The sequence below is a fragment of the Desmodus rotundus genome, chromosome X (genome assembly GCF_022682495.2).
Source record: "Desmodus rotundus isolate HL8 chromosome X, HLdesRot8A.1, whole genome shotgun sequence".
Taxonomy (NCBI): Eukaryota; Metazoa; Chordata; class Mammalia; order Chiroptera; family Phyllostomidae; genus Desmodus; species Desmodus rotundus.
The window spans coordinates 39,948,333-39,974,160 of NC_071400.1; the positions used below are offsets into that span (position 1 = coordinate 39,948,333).

A 25,828-nucleotide genomic window follows, 5' to 3' on the forward strand; every position below is an offset into this window, starting at 1 on the left:
GCCCCCTTACTCTCACCCTGATTCCAGACAATTCAGTTCATCCATATATGTCTCTGATACCATTCAATCTGCTGCCCCCACATTGGAGCTCAGAGGAAGTGATTTCAAGTAAGTCTGTTCTTGGGCCCTTTAAGAGGAACTGTGTGAGACTCTAGCAGTTTCTGTTGTCCACAGCCTCAATACTAGCTGTGTTTTACAGCCAAAAGTTATAGAGACTTATCTTTGGCACTAAAACCCTGGGCTGGGATCCTAGTGTGGGGTTGATACCCCTTGCTCCTGATGTATCCCCCCTTATTTTTATCCATTACATATGGGTGTGGGACAAGCCTATTCCACATCTCCACCCCCTTACCTATCTCGATGTGGTTTCTTTTTTATTCCATAGTTGGTTTCTTCTTCAATTCCGTAGTTGTAGGACTTCCATTCAGCTCAATTTCTGATGGTTCTGAAAGATGGTTGTTCTATAGTTTAGTTGTAATTTTGATGTGGTTGTGCAAGGAGATAAGCCTTGTTTATGTACGCTGACATCTTGACCAGAAGTCCTGGTGGTTTTTTTCCAGTCTTTTATCTTCATATACTTTTTAAAAATATATTGTTGACTCATAATATATATCCACTATCAATCAGATCACCTTTTTTAATTTTTCATTATAACACAATTTTCTCATGTTCTTTAAAAACCTTCCAGTAATATTTTTTTTACTGATTAAAAAAGACATTTTTATTAATACTGGCTCTGATAATATAGGTATTAGTACCCCTATACTAAAACTTTCTTATTATCAATCATATACGGTATTAAGAAGAAGCTTTCAATGCTTAGGGAAGGCTGCGTGGTAGTTTTCTACAGTTACTGTTCACTTCCTGAGCAGTACTTGGAGCTGGGGACACATGCTGGACCAGAAATATGAATGGGGTACCCAAAACACCAGGAACTTAGTTATAAAAAATTGTGTTGTCTTCCTGATGCAATACACCTATGGAGATGTTTTTTCCACTGCTCAGAACAGTTTTTGAACTTATTTGTTTGGGTGCCTTTTAGAGCTTGTGCCGTTTGTTTGTTTCACATCTTCCACATTGGCCAAATGTTTCCTTTTGAGGACGTTTTTCACCGGGGAAACAAAAATAATCACTTGAGGGGAGATCAGGTGAATAGGGAGGGTGGTGCAAGGGGGTCATGCCATGTTTGGTCAAAAACTGCTGCATAGCCCTGGCTGGTATAGCTCAGTGGATTGAGCACAGGCAGTGAACTAAAGGGTCACCAGTTCAATTCCCAGTCAAGTCACATGCCTGGGTTGCAGGCCAGGTCCCCAGTACAGGGTGCATGAGATGCAACCACACATTGATGTTTCTGTCCCTCTCTTTCTCCTTTCCTTCTCTTCTGCCTAAAAATGAATAAATAAAATCCTTAAAAAAAAACTGCTGCACACTCAGCATGGTGTGGGCAGGTGCACTTATAAATCACCCATTGTGAAATGGGCAAATCTGTTGAGTCTTCAAAAAAACTGCACTGAAGCCAAATGCAGCCTCTCACAACAATGCCAGCTGGTGCACTGCAGATGGGTTCCCAGAACACTCACTCAGCGGGGGAGCTGGACTACAAGGGGCTGCTTGCCAGAAGGTAAGTCCAGAGATTTTTGGGTCTCCCTCATACAAGCTCACACTCTAGTAGGAAAGGCGGATGAGCATGCAGACCACGAACAGCATGTGCAATGAAGGGGCAGCTACTTCAGCTCAGGTGGTCCGGCTGGGTGTCTAAGGAAGGGTCATGGTGCTGAGACCCAAACAGAAACTCAGAGAAGCACGTGGTGCAGGAGGGGCAGGAGGGTGGTGAGGGACAGGCGCCTCAGCGCTGTTGTTTTAGCAGACTCACTCCCCTCTCCCTGCACCCAGAGGCTTGGAGGCTGCAGGCCCCACAGCTGACCTGCAGGGCCAAGTCACATGAGGAGTTCTCTGAAATTGAACGCTATCTCACCAAGCAGTCCTGCCAGGCCCAACATGAATGCTCTCTCCTGCTGCTGCGGCACTGGCAGGTCCTCAGTGTCAACACAGCCCAGGAACCGTAGAGTGTCTTTGTAGTAGGACTCATGGTTCCCCATCATCTGGTAGTGTTTACTGCACAGGTGGTAGAAATGGCTGTGCACCAATGTCACACCTGGGAGGTTGTTGAGCATCTCTTTGACATCCTCAATTGTTTCCTTTGTAACTTGTAGGTCCCTGATGTTTAATTTTAGGGCTCCAATTGCAGTTTTACACAGGATCACCACCACGTTGCTACTTTTCACTTTCTCACAAGTCTTCTCCAGAAAAATAAGAGCCACATTAGGACCTGTCATGTGTCTGACTACATGAAGGATGATCTCTACCAGGGACAATGGGCTCACCCTGTGGTCAAATTCACTAGTGAAGTTTTCATAAAGCTTAATGAGACCATCTCCTTGGACAAAGCATGGGTCCTGCACAACACCAAGCACCTGAAGTGTCAGCTGATGCCACAACTTCTTCCTGTAGAGTTCCTCCAGGTGGTGCCACATGGAGGCCTGGCCGGGCCGGAGCTCTGGCTATGCTGCAGAAAGTCGGTTGAGTCCTTCATAACGGTGAAAGAACACAGAATTACAGAACACTGAGAAGTCAGCGCTGCGGGAATGGCAGCCAGAAGTGCTCATTCTCCAGGATTATTTTTAATGATAGCATAATAATGTGCTTCTGAAAACATAATTTGCTTAACGCTTCTCCCACTGGTGGATATTTAAGTCTCCTTCTATTTTTCTTTAATATTAAAAGTAATTTTATAAGGTGGTCATCTTTATGTAGGGTACACAAAGTCTGAAAATAAAAATGGCAAAATTTATTTCACAGGTAAATGAACTCTTCTGATGACAGCATGTATACTCACTTGTGCTTCCAGATTTTGTGAATATCTTAATCTACATTTCACATTTAATTCCTTAATAAAAGAACATTCTGGGCTGTATTCCTGGCCATTGGAAACATGAAGAAATCATTCATTCTGATCATCCTAGGTCACCTGATCTAGGAAACCCAGCATTGGCACCCTCTTAACCATTTTTTTTCTCCTAAATGAAATGCCATAGCCCCTAACTTGAATTCCTCCTTAACAGTGAGACGCTGCCCAACTCTGAAACCACCACAGCATGGCTACCTCACTTGCACCTCAGGGGGAAACAACTATGGTGCCACCTGTGAATACCACTGTGATGGAGGTTATGAGAGGCAAGGGACCCCCTCCCGGGTCTGCCAGTCTAGCCGCCAGTGGTCAGGATCACCACCCATTTGTGCTTGTGAGTAAAATTAGGGAATGGGGAGAGTAGACATATTGATCAGAGTTATTTGGAGGATCTCCCAATTTATATGGCATATGGGTTCAATAGTTGTGTATGATGTGGGAATAGGGGGGTGTTTTAGATGTGTTTATTTTAAGGGCCAGTGTTCTTCTTCAGAATACTCCTACTCCAAGACAAAGGGTTTAAAATCTCTAAGTATTTTTTCAGGATTTTTCCCAAGGAAAGGGAGAAACAACTAAAAAGGGTTAATCTGAAAGATTGGAACTCCTCAAGATGTTTTTACCCATGTTGGGATGAAGGAGAAGGCCATAATCTAAATGGCAATCTGCTTCTGCCCTAGCTATGAAGATTAACGTTAATGTAAACTCAGCTGCTGGCCTTCTGGATCAGTTCTATGAGAAACAACGCCTCCTCATCATTTCAGCTCCTGATCCCTCCGATCGATATTACAAAATGCAGATCTCTATGCTACAGGTGAGACCCACTCCCCTAATTAGTTCTTAGCTCCATTATATACTCCCTAACCTCACCCCATTATTCCCTTACCTCTTCCAAATCAAATAGTTGCTCCTTCTGCAGCACAAGCCCTACTTCTTCAAACTCAACAACATTTGATCAGTTTTACTCTACACAAATTTAGTACTTTTTTAAAATTGCTATGTTTTTACTAAAAAGACAGTGAGGACACTGGAATTGTGGGTGTGACTTGAAGGGTGCTTGATGAAGAGTAGAAAGGAATGTGGCAGAGCACTGTAGAGAGACTTGTAAAACAGGTATGGTCAAATGTAAATGTTGGCATTGAATTATGTTTATGTTTTCCAGGAATAATAGCATTAAGAAATACTTAGATGGTATAGATACCAAGTATATAAGGATGTGCTTTACACATATTCATTTAATTCTCAAAACAACCCTTAACAGGTAGGTACTATTACTATCCCCATTTTAAAGGTAAGGAAACTGAGGCATACAGAGGATAAAGATTTGCCTAAATCACTAGCTTGTAAGTGACTGATCCAGAACTGAACTCAGGCAGTCTGACTTCAGGATCTATGGTCTTAGCCACCACACATAGCAGAAGAGAAGGAAAAGTATAGTGATATTTCAAAGGAAAATTAGGGAGTTGACTTTTTTTATAGCAGAAAGAGAGAGCAGATTTATTAAGTGATAGTACACTCCACAGAACACGGGAGCAGGCCAACTCCAAGCAGAGATTGACCTCAGGGGCAGGAGGGATTCTAGTCTTTTTTTTTTTTACACTTCACTTTTTTGTTGACAATCTTTTTTTATTGAGATATAATTGACATATAACAGTATATTCGTGTCAGATTTACAACATAAGTCAATATTTGTATACATTGTGAAATAAACACCACAATAACTCTAGTTAACATTCATAACCATAATTTTTCTTATGATGAGATGAGAACTTTTAAGATCTACCCTCTTAGCTATCTGTAAATGTGCAATACAGTAGTGCTAGCTATAGTCGCCATACTGTATGTTCCATTCCATGACTTATTTTATAACTGGAAGTTTGTACCTTTTCACCACCTTGATCCATCTCACCCACCCTGCATTCCCTGTTTGTGGCAACCACTAACTGTTTCCTGTGTCTATGAGTTTGGTTAAAAGTTGTGGGTTTTTTTTAACTTTTTAAAATTGATGTTCAAATACAGTTGTCTCCATTTTCCCACCACCACTTTCCCCTGCCCCCTACCCATGCCCACCTCCCTACCCTCAATCCCACCCTGCTTTGGCTCCATCCATGGTTCCTCATTCATGTTCATTTACATCCCTTTCCCTTCTTTCCCACGTTATTTCCCTCTCCTCTCCCCTCTGGTTACTGTCAGTTTGTTGTCGATTTCAATGTCTCTGGCTATATTTTGCTTGCCAGTCTTTTTTTGTTGTTGATTAGATTCCACTTATAGGTGAGATCATATGGTATTTGTCTCTCACCACATGGCTTAGTTCACTTAGCATAATACTTTCCAGTTCCACCCATGTCGTCACAAAGAGTAGGAGCTCCTTCTTTCTTTCTGCTGTCTAGAATTCCATTGTGTAAATGTACCATAGTTTATTAATCCACTTATTTACCAATGGGCACTTAGGCTGTTTCCAGCACTTGGCTATTGTAAATTGTGCTGCTAAGAACATTGGGGTACACATGTTCTTTTGAATTAGTGTTTCAGGATTCCTAGGGTATAAACCCAGGAGTGGAATTGCTGGGTCAAAAGGCAATTTCATTTTTAGTTTCTTGAGGAAATTCCATATTTTCCCCAGAGGCTACACCAGTTTGCATTCCCACCAACAGTGTACTAGGGTTCCCTTTTCTCCACAACCCTGCCAGCACTTACTATTTGTTGATTTGTTTATCATGGCCATTCTGACTGGTGTGAGATGGTATCTCATTGTGGTTTTAATTTGCATCTCTCTGATGCCTAGTGATGCTGAGGATCTTTTCATATGTCTCTGCGCCCTCTGTATGTCCTCCTTGGAGAAGTGTCTGTTCAAGTCCTTAGCCCATTTTTTAATTGGGTTGTTTGTCTTCCTGGAGTGGAGTCATGTGATTTCTTTATATATTTTGGAGATCAGGCCCTTGTCTGAGGTATCATTGGCAAATATGTTTTCCCATGGGGTTGGTTCTCTTTTCATTTTAATGCTGTTTTGTTTAGCCATGCCGAAGCTTTTTAATTTGATGAGGTCCCATTTGTTTATTCTTTCCTTTATGTCCCTTGCTTTAGGGGACATATCAGGGAAGACATTGCTGCGCAGGATGTCTGAGATTTTCCTGCCAATATTTTCCTCTAGGACTTTTATGGTGTCATGAGTTATATTTAAGTCTTTTATCCATCTTGAGTTTACTCTTGCGTATGGTGTAAGATGGTGGTTGAGTTTCATTTTTTTGCATGTAGCTGTCCATACCTCCCCACACCATTTGTTTAAGAGGTGATTTTGATTCCATTCTAGGTTTTGCCCCCCTTTGTTGAATATTAATTGACCATAGACACTTCGGTTTATTTTGGGGTACTCTATTCTGTTCCACTGATCTATGCATCTGTTCTTCCAGCAGTACTAGACTGTTTTCATTACCATGGTCTTGTAATATATGTTGATGTCAGGTATGGTAATCCCACTAACTTCTCAAAATTGCTGCAGCTATTCGGGGTCATTTGTCATTCTATATAAATTTTTGAAGTGTTTCTTCTATATCTGTGAAATATGTCATTGGTACTTTAAAGGGATTGTGTTGAATGTATAAATTGCTTTGGGTAGTATAGACATTTTGATGATGTTAATACTTCCAATCCATGAGCATGGTACATGCTTCCATTTATTTGTGCCCTCCTTAATTTCTTTCTTCAGTGTTATGTAGTTTTCTGAGTACAAGTCTTTTACCTCCTTAGTTAGTTTTTTTCTGAGGCATTTTATTTATCTTGTTGCTTTGGCAAATGGAATTTTTTCCCTGATTTCTGTTTCTGATATTTCATTGTTGGTGCACAAAAATGCCTTCTATTTCTGAATATTGACCTTGTATCCCGCTGTTTTGCCAAATTTGCTTATTAGATTGAGAAGTTTTTTGGTGGAGTCTATAGGATTTTCCATGTTCACTATCATGTCCTCTGCAAACAATGACAGTTTTACTTGCTCCTTCCTAATTTGGTTGGCTTTTATTTCTTCTTGTCTGATAACTGTGGCTAGGACTTCCAATACTATGTTGAATAGAAGTGGTTAGAGCAGATATCCTTGTCTTGTTCCTGATCTTAGTGGGAAAGATTTTAATTTTTGTCCATTGAGTATGATGTTGGCTGTAGGTCTCTCATATATGGCCTTTATTATGTTGACGAATGCTTGTTCTGTTCCCACTTTGCTAGGTGTTTTTATCATAAATGGGTGCTGTACCTTATCAAATGCTTTTTCTGCAAATGCTTTTTCTGCATCTATTAATATGATCTTGTGATTTTTGTCTTTGCTTTTGTTTATGTGATGTATTATGTTTATTGGTTTGCAAATATTGTGCCATCCTTGCACCCCTGAGATGAATCCCACTTGATCATGGTGTATGATCTTTTTAATGTATTGCTACATATAGTTTGCCAATATTTTGTTGAGGATTTTAGCGTTTATGATCATCAGCAATATTGGACTGAAATTTTATTTCTTTGTTATGTCTTTATCTAATTTTGGGATTAGGATGATGCTGGCTTCATAAAAAGAGCTTGGGACTCATCCAACTTCTTGGAATTTTGGGAATAGTCTGTGAAGGATAGGGGTTAGCTCTTCCTTAAATGCTTTGTAAAATTCTCCTGTGAAACCATCCAGTCAAAGAGTTTTTGTGTGCTGGGAATTTTTTTGATTACTGCTTCAATTTAATCAGCTGTTATTGGTCTGTTCAGGCTTTCTGCTTCTTCTTCATTCAGTTTTGGAAGATTATATTTTTGTAGAAATGTGTCCATTTCACCTAGGTTTTCAAATTTCTTTGCATACAGTTCTTCGTAGTAATTTCTTACAATCCCTTGCATTTCTGTGGCGTCAGTTGTAATTTCTCCTCTTTCATTTCTGATTGTGTTTACTTGGGTCCTCTCTCTCTTTTTCTTTCTGAGTCTGCTTAAAACCTTGTCGATTTTGTTTATCTTTTCAAAGAACCAGCTCCTGGATTTCTTGGTCCTTACAATTGTTTTTTTAGTCTTTATGTTGTTTACTTCTGCTCTGATCTTGGTTATTTCCTTCCTTCTACTTGCTCTGGGCTCTCTATGTTGTTGCCCTTCCAGTTCTTGTAGATATAGGGTTAGTTTGTTTATTTGAAATGTTTTTATCTTTTTTAGGTAGGCCTGTATCGCTAGGAACTTCCCTCTCAGGACTGCCTTTGCTATGTCCCATAAGTTTTGTACTGTTGTCAGTTCATTTTCATTTTTTTCCAGAAACTTTTTAATTTCTTCCGTGATATAATTCTTAATCCATTCATTGTTTAATAGCATGCTATTCAATTTCCATGAGTTTAAGTGTTTTTGAGCTTTTTCCTTGGGGTTGGTTTCTAGTTTCAGGCCCTTGTGGTCTGAGAAGATGCTTTGTATGATTTCAATTTTCTTGAATTTGTTGAGGCTTGTTTTGTGTCCTATCATGTGGTCTATGTTTGAAAATGTTCCATATGCATTTGAAAAGAATGTGTATTTTGCTTCTTTGGGATGAAAAGTTCTATATGTATCAGTTAAGGCCATTTCGTCTATGGCATTGTTCAATGCCACAATATCTTTGTTGATATTTTGTTTGGAAGATCTATCCATTTTTGACACTGGGGTGTTAAAATCACCTAGTATAAGTATGTTGCTCTCTCTATCTTTCTTGAAATCCTCCAACATTTTCCTTATGTATTTGGGTGCTCCTATGTTGGGTGCATATATGTTTACAATGTTTATGTCTTCTTGATGGATTCTTCCCTTGAGTATTATGAAGTGTCCTTCTGGGTCTCTTTTTATAGCCTTTGTTTTGAAGTCTGTTTTGTCAGATATAAGTATTGCTACCCCGCTTTTTTTTTCCCTGTCTATTTGCATGGAATAATTTTTTTCAACCCTTCACTTTCAGGCTGTGTAGGTCTTTTGTTCTGAGGTGGATCTCTTGTAGACAGCATGTGTGAGTCATGTTTTCTTATCCATTCAGCTACCCTATGTCTTTTGATTGGAGCATTTAATGCATTTACATTGAACGTTATTATTGGTAGGTACTTATTCATTGCTATTTTACTCCCTTTGTACCTTTTTATCTTTCTCACTGTTTTTCTTTCTCTTTTTAAGGCAATCCCTTTAGCATATCTTGCAGTGCTGGTTTGGTGGACATGTATTCTTCTAGCCTTCTTCTGTCTGGGAAACTCCTTATTTGGCCTTCCATTTTAATTGAGAGCCTTGCTGGATAGAGTAGTCTTGGTTGCAGGCCTTTGTTTTTCATTAGTTGGAATATTTCTTGCCTTTCCTTTGTGGCTTGTAATGTTTCTGTTGAGAAGTTGCTCACCTTGTGGGGGCTCCCTTGTATGTTACTCCCTATTTCTCCCTTGCTGCTTTTAAGATTCTCTTTTTGTCTTTAAATTTTGCCATTTTAATTATGATGTGTCTTGCAGTGGGCCTTTTTGGGTTCCTCTTGATTGGTACCCTCTCTGCTTCCTGGACTTTTGTGGCTTCTTCTCTCATCAAATTAGGGGAATTTTCCATCATTACTTTTTCAAACAAGTTTTCTATCCCTTGCTCCTTTTCTTTGCCTTCTGGTATCCCTATTATATGGATATTATTCCATTTCATTGTAATGGAATGGTTATCCTACATTTTCCTTAACCCCTCTTCACTCTTTTTTCAGTCTTTTTTCTTTTTCTTGCTCTGTTTCTGGAGGTTTTTTTCTACTTTGTCCTCCAGCTCACTGATTTGTCCCTCTGCTTCAGTGAGCCTGCTTTTGATTCCTTCTACTGTGTTCTTTAATTCAGATATTGTATTCTTCATTTTTTCTTGGCCTTTGTTGATTGTTTCTATGTCCTTTTTTATGCTGATATTGTTTGCAGTAAGTTCCTCATAATTTCCCTGCAGTTTTTGGTAGTCCGCAATGAGTTCATTAAGCTTCCTTATAACCATTGTTTTGAACTCTATATCTGATAGTTGACTTGCCTCTATTGCATTTAGCATTCTTTCTGAGGATTCCTCCTTTCCTTTAGATTGAAGGTTGTTTCTTTGTCTTCCCTTTGTTTGTGGGACTCTTCTTGTTTGCTTCTGTTTCTGAAATTAATCTGTTTTGACTTTCTGACTTTGTGGTGTGAACTTCTATGGTATGAGGCCTGTGAGATACTGTGGTGCAGTGTCCTTGATCACCTGAAGTTCATATTCTTGGGATTCTATTTATGCCTTTTATACTGTTTTTCTGGATGTAATTGGGTTTCGATTGTTGTTGGTTTGTTCTTTTGTGGGTCCTGTCTTGCCACTGGTTGACTGAGGGTCACTTCACCCACCATGTCTTGTGTGCTGTTTTGCAGGCACTGCCTGAACAAAATCACACAGCCCAAGAAACAAACCTACACCCACAAATATAACCCCCCCACAATGCCACTATCAATAGCTAATGAAGCAGTATTAATAAGCATGTAATGAGATTTAGACTAGTATAAGAAAAGAGTGTGGATATGAGATGACTTACTGAAAGAGAAATGATTGTGAGAGGGTAGAGGGAGGATCACTGATAAGAGTTGGGAGTTGCAGCAATGGAAAGAGAGGAGGTAACGTTTACCTCATTTATAAAGAAAGGGAATGAAGAGTGTGGAATGGATTATGAGAAGTATATAATATTACATTTAAACAAACATTATAATAGTATAAAATAAAATAAAGTTAGGGAAAGAAAGAAAAAAGAAGTAAAATATTAAATAATTAACTAAAATATAGGAGCCAAATTGGAGAGAAAGATCTACCAGAGTACTATCGACAACAAATGAGCTAAAATTCATATAGTTGGTATGGGAATGGGGAAGGGGAAGAAACAAAGAAAAGTCTAAGAGATCTTTACAGGAATGGGTAGTGATTTTGTAATGACAGGAGAGGGAATACTAAGAGTGAGGGACAAAAACTAGACTAAGTGAGGGAAAAATTAAAATTTGGGATGTAAAGAAAAAGAAAAAAAAGAGAATAAAGAAAAGTAAAAGGTCAGGATGAAAGAGAAATAGAAGAAAGAGAAAAAAGAAAAAGAAAAAGAAACAGGCTAAGATGGCAGAATTGAAATTTGAGTCAAAAAAAAAAAAAAAAGAGAGTAGGAGAAGGGTCCAGTAAAATTTGTTATTTGAAATACAGAATTAGTGAAGCTCTAGAGATAACCTTGAAAAGCAATGCAACAACAACTACCCTACCCACAACCAACTAGCAAATTTTGTTACAGGTGTAGAGAGAACACGGGTATTTTAATAGCTGGGCAAAAGGATGTGAAGTGACCCTTGACTAGAGAATTCATTTTCAGTGTCCAAACAGGGGAGAAATAGTAAGAGTGTGGAATGGAAACAAGTTGTAGTCAGAGAGAAAACCAAATTTGAGGTGAGAATACTGGAAGGGAACAGAAAGGTAAGATGGGCTAAGAGAAGGGAGGGGCAAAATATGTGAATTGAAATACACTATAGTATAAAATCTAGGGACTTATTATATACAAATTCACTGTACAAGAAATGAATATTATAAAGCTATGCAGGAAAGAAAATATCGCAAATCATGAAGAAGACCACAGTGGCTTTCCTGTCAGTTTTCTCTTCTATTTACCCAGTTTTGTTTTTTTCTTCTTTCTAGATCAGCCTCTGGTGATGTCAGATGTTGACCCCATCTGAACTTAGGCAGCCTGTTTGCTATTTCCAGTGATCTGCTGTCCCTAGCTGTCTCTTTCAATTGTTAATATGGTCTCTCAGCACTCAGCTGTCAGGTTTAAGCACTGTAGGGCATGGCCAAATCCCTCTTGTAGTGGGGGCTATTGTTTCCCCTCAGGTAGCTGGTGCTCAGAGGGGAGTGTTCTGCCTGAGCAGGATGATCCTTGTGTTTGGCTCAGCACCAGATCCAGGCAGCTGCTTTCTCAGTTCTCTCCTCAAAGCCTCCATGCCCAGTCTCTCTTCAAGTATCTCTAGTCCACTCTGCCCTTCCTTTGAAGTGATCTACTGTCTCTGGCTGTCTCTTTCAGTTGTTTATCTGGTAACTAGGACTCAGCAGTCAGGCTTAAGCACCAAAGGGCAGAGACCCTCCTGGGGTCTGGGCTATTGTTTCCCCTCAGGCTACTGCTGCTCAGAGAGGAGTGGTCTGCCTGAGCACTGAAGCTGAAGTCATCTGGGGGATGACTCAGCACCAGGATCCCAGTGGCTAATTTCTCAGTTTTCTCCCCAAGGCTTCTGTCCCCAGTATCTTCTCAAGCATCTCTAGTCCATGCTGCCCCTGCCTTCACCTGAGTCCCAGGTAAGTGGCTGCAAATGAAAACTTGTGTGTTGGCCCTTTAAACAGCTCTTGCATCTCCAACCATCTGTCTCTGGCAGAGAGCAACCCTGCTGCTTTTTCCACTGGTTGTTATCTGTGTACTTTTTGGGCTCTGGTGTTCTAGGCTGAGAATCCTAGTTTAGGGTTTAGACCCCACTCTTCTTTGGAGGATCCAATCAGCCACTTAATTATCCTGCCAGCGCTGCTGCCCGTGGGTGCCCAGTCAGCCCTCTCAGATCTCCACTGCATTCCTTACCAGACCAGTTGTGCCAAAGCTGGTTCTGTATGTCTGAAGTTATATACTTCTCTCTGGCTATTGCTCTGTTGTTTCTTCTGGGTGGTTTCTCCACAATTGAGTTGTAATTCCAAATTGGCCTGGGAGGTCAGTTTGACTTCCATTCACTCCTCCGCCATCTTCCTTGTTCCCGAGTACATGACAGAACCTGACTGGATAGTCCTTGGTGCTGCGCTGGGTCTGCATGGCTGTGGTTCGTGGCGTCAGGGGTGGGCAGTGTGGGAAGCACGTGAAACATTCAGAGCCCAGAAAGTTGCCACGCCAGCTGCAGCACCCCTCAGGAAAGTTAGCAAAGACGGCATGAGGCTAGCACTTACCGGCACATGCTGTAGGGTGGCTGCTGCCACTGGAGGGATATGGGGCTGGCAACCGGCTACAAGCTGAGTACTCCGGGATTCTATTCTTATAGGGTGGATGCACAACGATTTCTAACACACTAAACAGGGGTGCCAAACTCATTTTCACTGGGGGCCACATCAGCCTTGTAGTTGCCTTCAAAGGGCCGAATGTAATTTTAGGACTGTATAAATGTAACTACTCCTTAACAGTTAAGCGAGAGCTCAGCACTGCCCCTGGGTAGAAATAAGGTGGAGAGCCAGATTCAGCTTATGGGCCTTGTGTTTGCCACCTGTGCACTACGAGATACCTAGCCAAAACCACTTGCGGGATAGAACAGAATACATATGACCACTAGGACTTATGAAAAAAACAGACTAGATTCTTGAAGAGAACTCAGGGTATGATGACAAGACAGAGAGAACCAGCTCTGAAGAGATGCAAAGGGGCTGGATACCCAGGTAAAAGAAGAAGCTATTTAGGTGTTTTATAAAGGTTGAATCTGACAAGTTGTCAATATTTAGAGGCCCATGATGGAAGCAGCTTTATCAAAAGCATGACCCTGAATATCTAGACCAAAATGGACCTAATTCTTCTAGGAATCCAGCTCCCCCCACCAAAAAGGCAAATAAATGCAATACCTCAGCTTGAACAGAAATAAAGAACAAGGACTGGAACAAGCCAATGAGGATAGTGATTCTGAAGCTCAAGACTAGAGGAGTAGCCCAAAAATTAGATAAGGGATGGGGAGCCAGGGAGTGTTCACTAAGGCTTTAAACCTCACTCCAGCTAACTGGTTCAGAGACAACACTACAGGACCACACAGCATAAATAGCCAGGGTAGGATTACACGGTGCCCTGTCTAGTGTGAAGAAGGCAACAAAGGGTAATGAAAGAGCACTGGCAGTCTTTTGCATAAATCCTGGAGACAGAGATTATAGCCTAGTGGTAAGGAGCACACACTTGGGTAGGCAGTAGCAACCCTGAATTTAAATCTTGGCTCAGCATTTTATTATCATGCAAATTTGGACAAGTTACTTTTTCCTCTACAGAATAAGAATACCACTTGCCTTGCTAGGAGTATTATGAGGATTTAATTAAGTTATGCCTACAAAGAGTTACCTCTATGTGTTCAGTGAATAATAGCCATTATTATTAAAGCACAATAGAGAACCTTAAAGCAGTGTTGGCCAGGTAGGTTAGTTGGTTAGAGCATCATCACAATACACCAAGGTTGTGGGTTTTTTGTTTTTAAACATTAATGTGTGGTTGCTTCTCATGCGCCCACTGCTGGGGACCTCGCCCGCAACCCAAGCATGTACCCTGACTGAATCAAAACAGCAACCCTTTGGTTTGTAGGCTAGTGCTCAGTCCACTGAGCCACACTAGCCAGGGCAAAGTTGTGGGGTTTAATTTCCAGTCAGGGCACATACAAGAATCAAGCAATGAATGCCTAAATAAGTGGAACAACAAATTGATGTTTCTCTCTCTCTCAAAAATAAAAAATATATAAAAATAAAAAAGAACCTATATAGCTTCCAATTATAATATAAATAAGTCCTAGGTATATAATGTACAGCATGGTGACTATAGTTAATAATACTGTATTGTGTATTTGAAAGTTGCTAAGAGAATAGATCTTAACAGTTCTCATCACAAGAAAAAATTTATAACAATGTATGGTGATGGATGTTAACTAGACTTATTGTGGTGATCATTTTTTAATGTATAAACTATTAGGTGATTATGTTATATACCTGAAATTAATGCTATACATCAACAAGTATCTTAATTTTAAAAAAAGAGCCTACATATTTTAAAACCTATGCAAACCTAAGCAAGAAGAGGTTATGTTCCTTTAATTCATAAATTACATTTCTCTTTTGTACCCCACACATTGTAACCAGTTTAATACACTTTATTGGAATACAGGAAATACTGTAAGGGCAAGTACATCAGGAATGACAGAGGGAAGTGGTTATAGACCTCATCATGTGATGGTTGGGAGACAAGCCCTTCCTTTCCCACACATTGCCTCAAGGTAGTCCCAGGAAGAATCAGCTAAGTAGTTTTAGGTTTGAATCAGAGAGACTATTCCATAAAACCTTCTCTCCCCTCCCAGCAATCTACCTGTGGACTGGACCTGCGGCATGTGACCATCATTGAGTTGGTGGGGCAGCCACCTCAGGAAGTGGGGCGCATCAAGGAGCAACAGCTGTCAGCCAGTATCATCGAGGAACTCAGGTATAGGCTGGAGAGCCACAGGGAAGGGGTGGGCAGAAACCCTAGGTGAAACATTGGCAACAGAAGGGTTGTGGAAAAATCAGCTACACTACTCTCTTGAGCCACTGCTTGTGTTTGAACTCTTTGGGTGCATTAGTTAAGAGCATATTAGCCCTGACCCAGTAATTCAGTTGGTTAGAGCATTGTCTCAATATGCCAAGGTTGCGGGTTCAATCCTTGGTCAGGGCACATATAAGAATCAACCAATAACCCTGACTGGTGTGATTCACTTGGTTGGGTATCCTCCTATAAAGCAAAAGGTCACTGGTTGGATTCCTGGTCAAGGCACATGTCTGGGTTGCAAGTTCGGTCTCCAGTCTAGTCGGGGTGCAAGCAAGAGGCAGCCAATTGATGTTTCTCTCTCACACTGATGTTTCTCTCCCTCTCTTTCTCCTTTCCCTCCCCTCTCTCTAAAAATAAATGAATAAAATCTTAAAATTAAATTAAATTTTAAAAAGAATCAACTAATGAATGCATAAATAAGTGGAACAAGTCAATGCTTTTCTCTCTGCCCCTCTCTCTCACAAGTCAATAAACTAAGAAAAAAAATTTTTTTAAACCACAGAGTGGCAGAACATAAGAATCAAATGGAGAGAGGGCTTAAAATACAAATGACCAGGCCCCATCCTAAACCACCTCAGGAATGCTTTTTTAAAAAAAATGTATAAATAAGGAACCTCATGTGATTCTGAAACACAGCCAGGACTGACACACAGACCCAAACATGACTCAGATAGGCCTCTGATCCTGTTATCTCATGGTCTCACCTATTTGCCTTCAGATTTACTGCCTTCTCAAAGAGGCAGTAAAATCTGAATCATACCTATCTGCTCCTGGGGGAAGAACAGATATAGATGACAGATGGTAGAAATTGACTTTTCTCATTATTGGTCCATTACCACCCTTCCAATGCCTCTACATACACTCAGAGCTAATAAAGCCACCACTGCTCTCTGTTCTAGATATACTACCTGCTTCTAGCTCTTATTCTCAGTAGGGACAGAAAGATTCAAGCCCCATGTAGGGGAAAGACTGAAAAACTCTCAGAGGAAGAAGACTGAAGACTTTCAGCTACAGGTAGAAGAGTTGACCAGGTGATATTGATTGACCTCAGAGATTCCATATATGTTTGTGCAAGTATGCCCTGATCAACTCTAGAAAACACTAGTCACATCATAATGCATGCAACTGGTGCTCCCTGGAGTTATTCCATGCAGCCTGCATCACTATATGTGGTAGCCCTGATCAAGAGGGTCTATAAGGGAAACAGCCTGGTAATAATGTAGCTGCTCCATCTGGAATGAGGAAGTGACAGCTTAGCAGAGCTAGACATTTAAGGGCAGCAAGTCTTGAGTCTGAGCAGAGAAAAACAGTGGGGCTTGAGATAGGTAGTGAAGGGGATGGGGACAAGAGATCAGTTGAGAAAGGAATTAGTCCATCAATGGAGATGTGAAAAGTCAGAGGGTTGTAGAGCCTGGTGGGATGAAGCCCAGACAAAATCTCATACCTCCCTGGGCTTCTCTCTCTAGGCACTTCCAGCGCCTTACTCGCTCCTACTTCAACATGGTGTTGATTGACAAGCAAGGGATCGACCGGGAACGCTACATGGAACCTGTCACCCCAGAAGAAATCTTCACATTCATTGATGACTATCTACTGAGCAATAAGGAGCTGACTCAGCGCCGGCAACAAAGGGACATGTGCGAGTGAACTTGAGTCAATGCATGGTTGACATCAAGGGAAAAGCTCCCTAGCTGGGTGAAACTGGGCCTGATAAAAGGAGGAAATGGTTTCCCACAATTCTAGGGACAGGACTCTGAGGTGGGTGAGGTCACCAGTCCCGGAACATTTCCAAGCACCTTTTTAGGGCTCTGTAATAGTTTCCCTAAGTAAGCCTTTGCTTTAGATAGCACTAGAGGACCATAAGAAGCTAGGTAGGGACTGAGGAGAGGCCCTGAGCAGTGGGTTGGGGTAGGTCTTTCTTTCCTATCCTGGGCCTCTCCCAGCTCTTCAAAGTCTTCCAGATAAGTAAATCCTAAATTCATTCACTAACTGGCTGTGCTTTGCTTTTGTTTTTTGACATTAGTCAACATTTAATAATATTGTCCAGCCATTTTATAAGCCACTATTCTTTGTGGCTCCTTTCTATATTTGGGGCTTATCAGATATACATAAACATTTAAATTAGTACTTTGGAACTATAAGTTTGAGGTTGTTTGTGTTGCAACATGTATAAAGTGTTTCTTGAAGGACCACCTGGAATGAACAATGAGAGGCTTTATTTTTCCTGGCATAGTCAGTCCACAGCAATTCCTTCCTGTCCAAAATGAATAGAGCCACTCTATAGTGGGTCTTCTCTTCTTTTTGTACAAGGAAATGAGTGAGCTCATGAACAAGATCTGGGTAATGTACCAGTCCAAGTTCCCAGTTACTTTGTTCCAAATACAGATTTTCAATTTTTATGGCATGGGGTACTTGTCTCTTAAGTTAGGCATAAACAAGCTTGGGTATCTTACAACAATTTTTAAAGACAGTAAATAAAACATTGGTCTCATGTTTAATTTCCATTCTGGAATGTAACACTCTTTTTAATTAAAGTATAGTTGACATACAATATTATATTATTTTCAGGTGTATATTATAGAGATTTCACATTTGTACACCTTACAAAGTGATTGCCATGAAAAGTCCACTATCCATCTTTCACCATACAGAGTTATTGGGATATTATTGACTGTATGCCCTATGATGTACTTTACACCCTCTTATTTATCATGTTTGTACTTCTTAATCCCCTTCACCTTTTTGACCATACCCTTACCACCCAACCTACTGGCAGCTATCAGGTTTTCTGTATCTATGAGTCTGTGTTTTATTTGTTCATTTGTTTAGTATTTTTAGATTCCATAAAACCTTTTACTACTAGATCTCCCAATTTGGTAATTTCCACATAAGTGAAATAATACAGTATTTGTCTTTCTCTGCTTTATTTCACTTAGCATGATATCCTGTAGATCTATCCATGTTGTTGCAAATGGCAAGATTTCACTCTTTTCCATGACAGAGTAATATTCCAGCATGGGTATTTCTGTGTATCCATTTCTTTATTTATTCATCTGTTGATGATCACTTACGTTGCTTCCATATCTTGGCCATTGTAAATAATGATGCAGTGAACATAGAGATGCATATACCTTTTTTTAGATCAATTTTTTTATTTAAATACTTTTGATTTTTATTGTTGTTCAAGTGTTTTCTGTCTTCCCCACCTCCCTCCCCTGTTTCCACCCCCACCTTGTTATTGTCCATGTGTCCTTTACAGTTGTTCTTGTAAACCCTTCACCCTTTTCCCCCATTATTCTCTCCCCTCTCCCATCTGGTTACTGTCAGCTTGTTCCCAATTTCAATGTCTTTGGTTATATTTTGCTTGCTTGTTTGTTTTGTTGATTGGGTTCCAGTTAAAGGTGAGATTATATGGTATTTCTCTTTCACCACCTGGCTTATTTCACTTAGCATCATCTTTTTAAATTAGCATTCTGTTTTCTTCAGGTACGTGCTCAGAAGTAGAATTGTTGGGTCCTTCTTTGTCTCTTCTTATAGCCTTTGTTTTAAACTTTATTTTGTCTGATAAAGTACTGCTAGAATTTGTCTGAGAGTACTGCTAGCTGAGCTTCTTTTTTTTTTTTTTTCTCGTATCCATTCTCATGAAATGTCTTTTCCATCCCTTTACTTCCAGTACATGTGTATCTTCCAATCTGGAGTCTCAGGTAGGCAGCATATGTAAGGGCCTTTTTCTTTTCTTTTATCCACTCAGTCACCCTATGTTTTTTCAATGGAACACTTAGTCAATTTACATTTAAAGTAATTATTAATTAATATGTATGTTTTGGAATTTTGTTTTCATATTAAGTTTATAAGTGGTTAGTCTACTATCTTTACTACATGTTTGCCTTTACTAGTGACATATTTTATTTCATATATTTTCTTATTTCTAGTTTTAGCCTTTTCTTTTCTACTAAAAGAATTTCCTTTAACATTTCTTGTAATTCTGGTTTAGTGGTGATGAAGTTATTTAGCTTTTGCTTGTCTGGGAAAATCTTGATCTTTCCTTCAATTCTGAATGATAACCTTGCTCTTTAGAGTATTCTTGATTATAGGTTTTCCCCTTTCATCATGTTGAATATATTGTGCTACTCCCTTCGGGTCTGCAAAGTTTTTGTTGACAAGTCAGCTGACAGTCTTATGGACATTCCCTTGTATGTAACTAGTTGTTTTTCTCTTGCTGCTTTTAAGATTCTCCCTTTAATCTTTAACTTTTAACAATTTAATTATAATGTGTGTTGGCATGGGTCTCTGAGTTCATCTTGTTTGGGAATCTTCGTGCTTCCTGCACTTGGATGTCTGTTTTCTTCACCAGGTTAGGGAAGTTTTCAGACATTATTTCTCCAAATGTTTTCAACCCTTTCTCTCTCCTCCTTCTGGGCCCCCTATGATTCATATGTTATACACTTTGGGATGTTGTCCCAAAGGTCCTTTATGCTATCCTAATTCTCTTTAATTCTTTTTTCTTTTTGATCTCCCAATTTGGTGATTTCCACTAGCCTGTCTTCCTGATTGCTGATCCATTCTTCTGCATTATCTGATCTGTTGATTTCCTGCAGTGTATATTTCATTTTAGTTGTTATATTCTTCAGTTCTGACAGGCCCCTTTTTATAATTTTTATCTCTTTGTTGAAGTTCTCAGTTTATCTACTTGTCTGCAAAGTTTAATGAGCATCTTTATGACTATTACTTTGAACTCTTTATCTAGTAGACAGCTTACCTTAGTTTCAGAACTCCTTTCTGGAATTCTGTACTGTTTTTTCTCTTTTGTTGTTGTTGTTTGTTTGGAACATATTCTTTACTTTCTTCATTTTGCCTGTTTGTTTTGATTAGGTAAGACAGCTAAACCTTCTGGTCCTGAAGAATTCGACTTATTTACAAGGTATTCTGTGGAGCCCCGTGTTGGACTAACCCTTGTTACCAAATCCAGGTGCTCCAGAAGTGTTTCCTGGGTGGACTAGTATGGCATCCTATTGTGGCTGGGCCACATTTATGGACACATTGGGAGGCAAGGCTGGTCCCTGGTCTACTGGCTGTGATGCCTGGTCACAACTGTTGTAAGCTCATTGGTGTGCAGGGCAAGCCTTTGGTGTGGCTGGTTGTGAGGCCCAGCCATGCCGTTGCAGACACACTGCTGTGTGCTGGTGCCAACTGAAGCCTCCCACTGTGTGTGGCAGAGAAAAAGCTGCTTTGGAGGGGTACTAGCCTGGGTGGGTCCTCAGGGAAATGCCAGAATGGGCTAAACAGTGTTAACAAGGTTAATGGAGAGCATCAGAATTGGTGCCTGCCAGTGTCAGACTAGCTAGGTCAAAGAAAGGGGGGGAAATGGTGCCTGCCAACACCCCTGACTCAAGGAAAAGTTCCAACAGATACCTGTTCCTCCAGCACACACCCTAAAATTAGCCAATGTATCACCTTCATGTATGACCTAGGTCATTTCCAAACAGCTGTCTCTGTGCTGGGACTCAGAAAGAGTACAACATCGGTTTCCTATAGCCCTTTTGCTCTCTCAGACATAAGCCCCGCTGGTTTTCAAAGCCAGATGTTATGGGGCCTCCTCTTCCTGATGCAGGCCCCCAAAGCTAGGTCTTGAACTCCTTGCTCTTCAGGACAACTTCCTCGCTTGTGATATCCTTCCCACTTGTGAGTCACTGCACAGGGAGTTGGGAGAAGGGTAGGTAGGTCATGAGTAGACTTAATCTCTACCCCTCCTACCCATTTAAATGTGGCTTTTTCTTTATATCTGTAGTTATAGAACATTTGTTCTGCTAGTTTTCAGATTATTCTTAGAGAAAGCTGTTGTATATGTAGTTGTAGTTTTGTGTCAGCAAGAGGAGGTGAGCTCAGGACCTTCCTACTCCACCATCTTGAACTCGAAGCCAGGAGCCTTGCTCCTGAAAGCCTATTTAGCTTGTTCATAAAATGTCATTCCTTGTGGTTGGTGCAGTGCCCCTGCAACAGATGGGTCTCCAGATGGGATCTCTGATAGCTAGCTGTGTTTTAAATGGTTCCTCTACTCTGAGGTGATAGCAAAAGGAAGTATCACAAAAGACAACCAGGATACTTTAGCAAGTGTAGCTGGATATTCCTCACAGATTTACTGCATTACTGGAGGTAGGGAGAGCTTCAAAACATTCTTGGACTTGTCACTTCCCTTTTTAGAGCATTGGGCTACATATGTATTTACCGTTGCTTCATCTAAGAGTTATTAGGAAAAGCTGCAATGGGTGGGAGCTTAGGAAGAAAAATCAGACAAGAGCAGAATGTTTTATCTTGTCCTTTCCAGTTAACTCATGAGCAACAATCTTTTCTTAGCTTCCAATTCCATAGTAAAAGGTGGCCAATGCTGTCCCTTCCTTAGAGGAGCTCTGAGCTCATGATCTAGGAACCCTTAAAAGTACCACTGCAAGCCTCTGTGAAACTTAACAGGGAAAAAGGAAAAAAGACAGATTCATCCTCATTTATTTAACTCCATCAGATAATCAGTTTTAAGAGATGAGCATACAGCAGGTGGAAGCTGGCAGCCCAAAGTTTAACCTTAAGAGCCAGGCATGAAAAGTATATTTAAGGCAGGGTTATTGGGAAGTGGGGCTACACTCAGACCCACACTCTAGATTCAGCCACACTGAATGGTTTTTCAGTGTTTTAAAGAAAAGTTCTTTGCTGTGCTGTTGAGAACCTTCTGTTCCACACTCATGGAAGGAACCCAGTATCATGGTTAAGATTTAGTACCCTTTCTCCTTTAGCTATATCCAGGGGGTCATCAGTAGAAAATTAGAGGGGAGAATGAAGCAGGCTGGGTGGAGAGGCAGAGCTAATAATGTTTGAGCACTCACTATATGCCAGGTACCATTCTAAACATTCTGTTGATTGATTCTGAAATGTTCACCTTATAAGGTAGGCACTATTATTAGTCCCATTTTTCAAATTAGGGAACTGTAGCACAGAGAAGTTAGGCAACTTGTCTAAGATCAGACAGCTAGTAAGTGGCAGTCAGGACTTAAAACAACCCAATCTGGCTCCAGAGTCAATGTTCTTAAATAGTAGCCTATATTGTCTCTACCTGTTTTTCTCCTTTTTCATTTAGACAGCTCCTGGTAAGGAAAAAGGTTTCACCATATATATAATATCCTACTCAGAGATAAGACTCAGAGTGGCCCCAGGAGGAAAGAGGGAAATGAAAGGCTCACAACGTGTAAAAATCCACTCCCTAAAGCAAAGCAACGGGGCATAAATCATAAGCCCAGGACACATAGGAGTAGTAGTGAGTCACAAAGAAAGCTGTTTCCATAGGAGGTGAGGGATTTAGTGGAAATCTCATTTTTGAAATACAAAGTCAAAAGTTAGGCAGCTGCTGAGGGTAATTAGACATGGATGAAATTACCAAACTTGGAGAAAAAAGGTCCCTTTCTACCTTTACCCTCCAGGGAGGTACAGGAGTTATGAAAGGCAAGAGGCAAATTATGGGCAAAAGGGAAAATACAGTGAGTTAATGTGGTAAGTCTTTGGTTCCAGAACCCTTCTGTGGTTCTAAAGACATTTATTGAACATCAGGCAAGATAAATGCCCTTCCTTGTCTTTATCATTGACATCCCAAATAGCAAGCAAGGGCATGTCAGCAAGTCAAAGAGCCAGGGACAACATAAAGAGGCCCACTACCTCCTGAACAAAGTTACTACCTGGGCCTGACTCTTGCATATAAATGCTCCTCTGGCTTTAAAACACTGAAAAGTTTTTGTTTGGTTTTACTTTATTGAATAGTCAAGGCAAATCAATCTTACTCTCTTTAGGTAGTTTTACTCTGACTTCCTTTGAATTATTATTGAAGAAGTCTTAGCTCCTAAAGTAAAGGAGACAAGAGCAGAATTAGGCCCACTGCCAGACCCAAAGGAGCTATCCCAACCCTGACCCTCTACATTTCTTTGCTTCTGTTCTTCTCTGTGCCTCTATCTGTCAGCATCTCCCCAAGTTATTCAGTTAGTCAGCTGGCTAGGTAGCTTCCAAAGCATTCTGACTGTCCTACTTTATAAATGAAACATTTCTTTAGGATATTTTAGAAGAGAGTCATTCCTTCCTTGGAGTCTTCACCCATAACACACATACCATTCTTGAAGGAGGCAGCATGGTATTGTAGAGTCAGACGTTAATTCATATCCCATTGACTTTCCTCATCTGGAAAAAGGTAAATTTTCCTACTTTATAAGGTTTTTAGAGAAATTAAAGCAATAATATATAATTTGCCTAGAATAAAGACTTGTACACAGAAGGCATTAAATATACACTAATGCCCTTTTTAAACAAGAGGTCAAGAATCACTTGGGCCTACCTAAAAACCCAGAGCCTTATGTCTGAGATGGGGTACTTAGCATATGTGTTATTTATCTCTCAAAACTAAATAATGGTAGTAGGAGTAAAGGAAAAAGGTCCTATACCCTCTTAGAGAAGTTGAAGGATCAAGAAGGAAACACAGCTGGGAACATTTCCCCCAGTGCACATTGCTCTCCTTCCTTCAGCATGTGGGGGTGGGGGCACAAAACTAAAGGAGGAGCTCTCTTGGTACTTGAGAGAAAGAAATGTGGTGCCACGTTTAAGATGGCTTCTCAGTTCCTTCCCTAGATACCAACACAAAGGTCAATGGATCAGAGCTCAGTAGAGGCATTGAGAAGCAATGTGGGAAAAGGGAAATTTTCTTTGAATCTGTACAGGATGGTAAGAGAAGGGTATTTGTCATACCTTTATACCTTTTGTTCTTATCTTTCAAGCAGCATGAAAAGCAACAACAGGAAGTCAGGACATCACAGACACAAGCATCTATAGAACTAAGAAATGGCAATAATTGACAAGTGAGAACACTTTACTGAAGAACACATGCATTGTAGGGGGTGGAGAACAAAGGAGCAAGTTACAGACCAGTATCCCAGGTTATGCCTTATATATCAATCCACAGCAAATAAACCTTTTAAAAACACTTCTTCATTCAGTTCACACATACAATAGAAACCACCTTAGCTGCCCTCAATCCAGTGACCTTATAAAAGAGCCAGCAAGCAGATGACTGGATTGAAAGAGATTTATTCTCCAGTATATACTCCTTTCTCAAATGACTTTCTGTAGATACTCATGGAAAAATAAAAATGTCAGTTTGTAACACTGAGTTACAGAAAATAAACCTTAGATCACTAGACCCTTCTAGACTAGAAAGCCTTCAATATACCATTCCCATGTTACATCTAGGTGAAATTTAGGAAATAACAGAAAAAAACAAGAACTGAAACCACTTCAAGACAGAAGTCAGATTAATGGGAGAATCTATGAACACATTCTATTAGAGCATTAACAGTGACCAGCCTATAGAAACACTGGACCAGTTTAGACAGTACTTGGCTATTCTGGTGGAAATAAAGGTATACAGATTATATTCTGTGTGGTAACACATTGCAGATACGAATGCCAAGAAAGATGTGATACTTCTTGAGAGTGAAGAAGTCTTTCATTAGAGAAATGAACTCTCCAACAATCATTTTATCAGTTTAAATGCAAAGAATTCAACATTGGCTGGAAGATACTTCAGCCTCAGTCACTCCAGTCCTCTGGAACCACCAAGAAGTACTTTGTGGGCATGTTCATGACTTGGTCAAAAGGCTATTATTTAACTAAAGAGCTTTTTAAAGCAGCTCCACTATAAGGTATAGTGAAGGTGTCTAGAACCAGAAAGAACTGAAGAATTTTCTTAGCATTCAAATAAAAATGCATTAGACTCATGCAAGGTGGAAACTGATTAAAAAAAAAACAAAACAAAAAACAAGAGGAGTTAAAAGCCAAGTTCCACAATTTGATCAAGGTGGAAAATGAGTTAAAAACATAAATCAGAGAGGAAGGAGAGGACCTATTCACCTTTCTACCATCTTGCCCTGTCTTGAGTAAACCAACCCTCCTTCCCAGAGCTTTGGCCTCAAACGAGGAACACATTTAAATATACATTGGTACTAATGTCAGAGGTAGCAAGGGCTTCCGGGAAGTAGAGACAAGGATAATAAGACAGGAGATAAAAAGTTGTTTTTAAAAATTTCATAAGTTAATTAAACCTCAGAAAGATATAATAAAGAATGGGCTCTGAAAGTACACTAGATTATGCACAAATAAAAGCATTTTGAAGAGACCTTTATTCTTAAGCTTGCTTTCAAAAGGGGAACAAGCCTGCATCACTCCAGCATAATGAGATTCGTAGAAATACATGTTTATATATACACAGATATAACACACACATATTAAATCTTTACTCTTTGTTTCTTCACCTCTTCTGACTTGCCCTGGGCAGGGCTGTGCCTGAAGAGAAAGGTAGGAACTCATAAGCCCAGTTTCTGCTTGGCCATTGAGGAACGGAGCTGCAGCGTCCCTTCTGCCCAAGACCCTGGGTACTGTCGCATCTTCTGCCACAGGCTCACTTCTTCCCCAGTTGAATCCATCCAGTCCACCACTTCCCCATTACTGATTCCTGAAAAGAAACACCAGAAGAGACTGAACAGGGACCCCAGCCC

The 25,828-nt window shown here is 40.2% G+C and overlaps 2 protein-coding genes and 1 pseudogene across 2 annotated transcripts in view; 1 reads left to right on the forward strand and 2 right to left on the reverse strand.

Moving 5' to 3' along the window:
- The window catches only part of SRPX2 (sushi repeat containing protein X-linked 2), a 39,667-nt gene extending 21,786 nt beyond the window's left edge, over positions 1 to 17,881 (forward strand). Inside the window, exons 8-11 of the mRNA XM_024578743.3 lie at positions 3,123 to 3,302; positions 3,646 to 3,779; positions 15,028 to 15,149; positions 16,718 to 17,881. Coding sequence (XP_024434511.2) covers positions 3,123 to 3,302; positions 3,646 to 3,779; positions 15,028 to 15,149; positions 16,718 to 16,898 — 617 coding nt within the window. The 3' untranslated portion in view covers positions 16,899 to 17,881. The remainder of the gene's footprint in view (positions 1 to 3,122; positions 3,303 to 3,645; positions 3,780 to 15,027; positions 15,150 to 16,717) is intronic.
- LOC112321353 (26S proteasome non-ATPase regulatory subunit 13-like) lies at positions 1,938 to 2,593 on the reverse strand (annotated as a pseudogene).
- Positions 17,882 to 25,435: 7,554 nt separating the features above from the next.
- Positions 25,436 to 25,828, reverse strand: part of SYTL4 (synaptotagmin like 4) — a 118,074-nt gene continuing 117,681 nt past the window's right edge. The window contains exon 17 of the mRNA XM_024578730.3: positions 25,436 to 25,785. Coding sequence (XP_024434498.2) covers positions 25,637 to 25,785 — 149 coding nt within the window. The 3' untranslated portion in view covers positions 25,436 to 25,636. The remainder of the gene's footprint in view (positions 25,786 to 25,828) is intronic.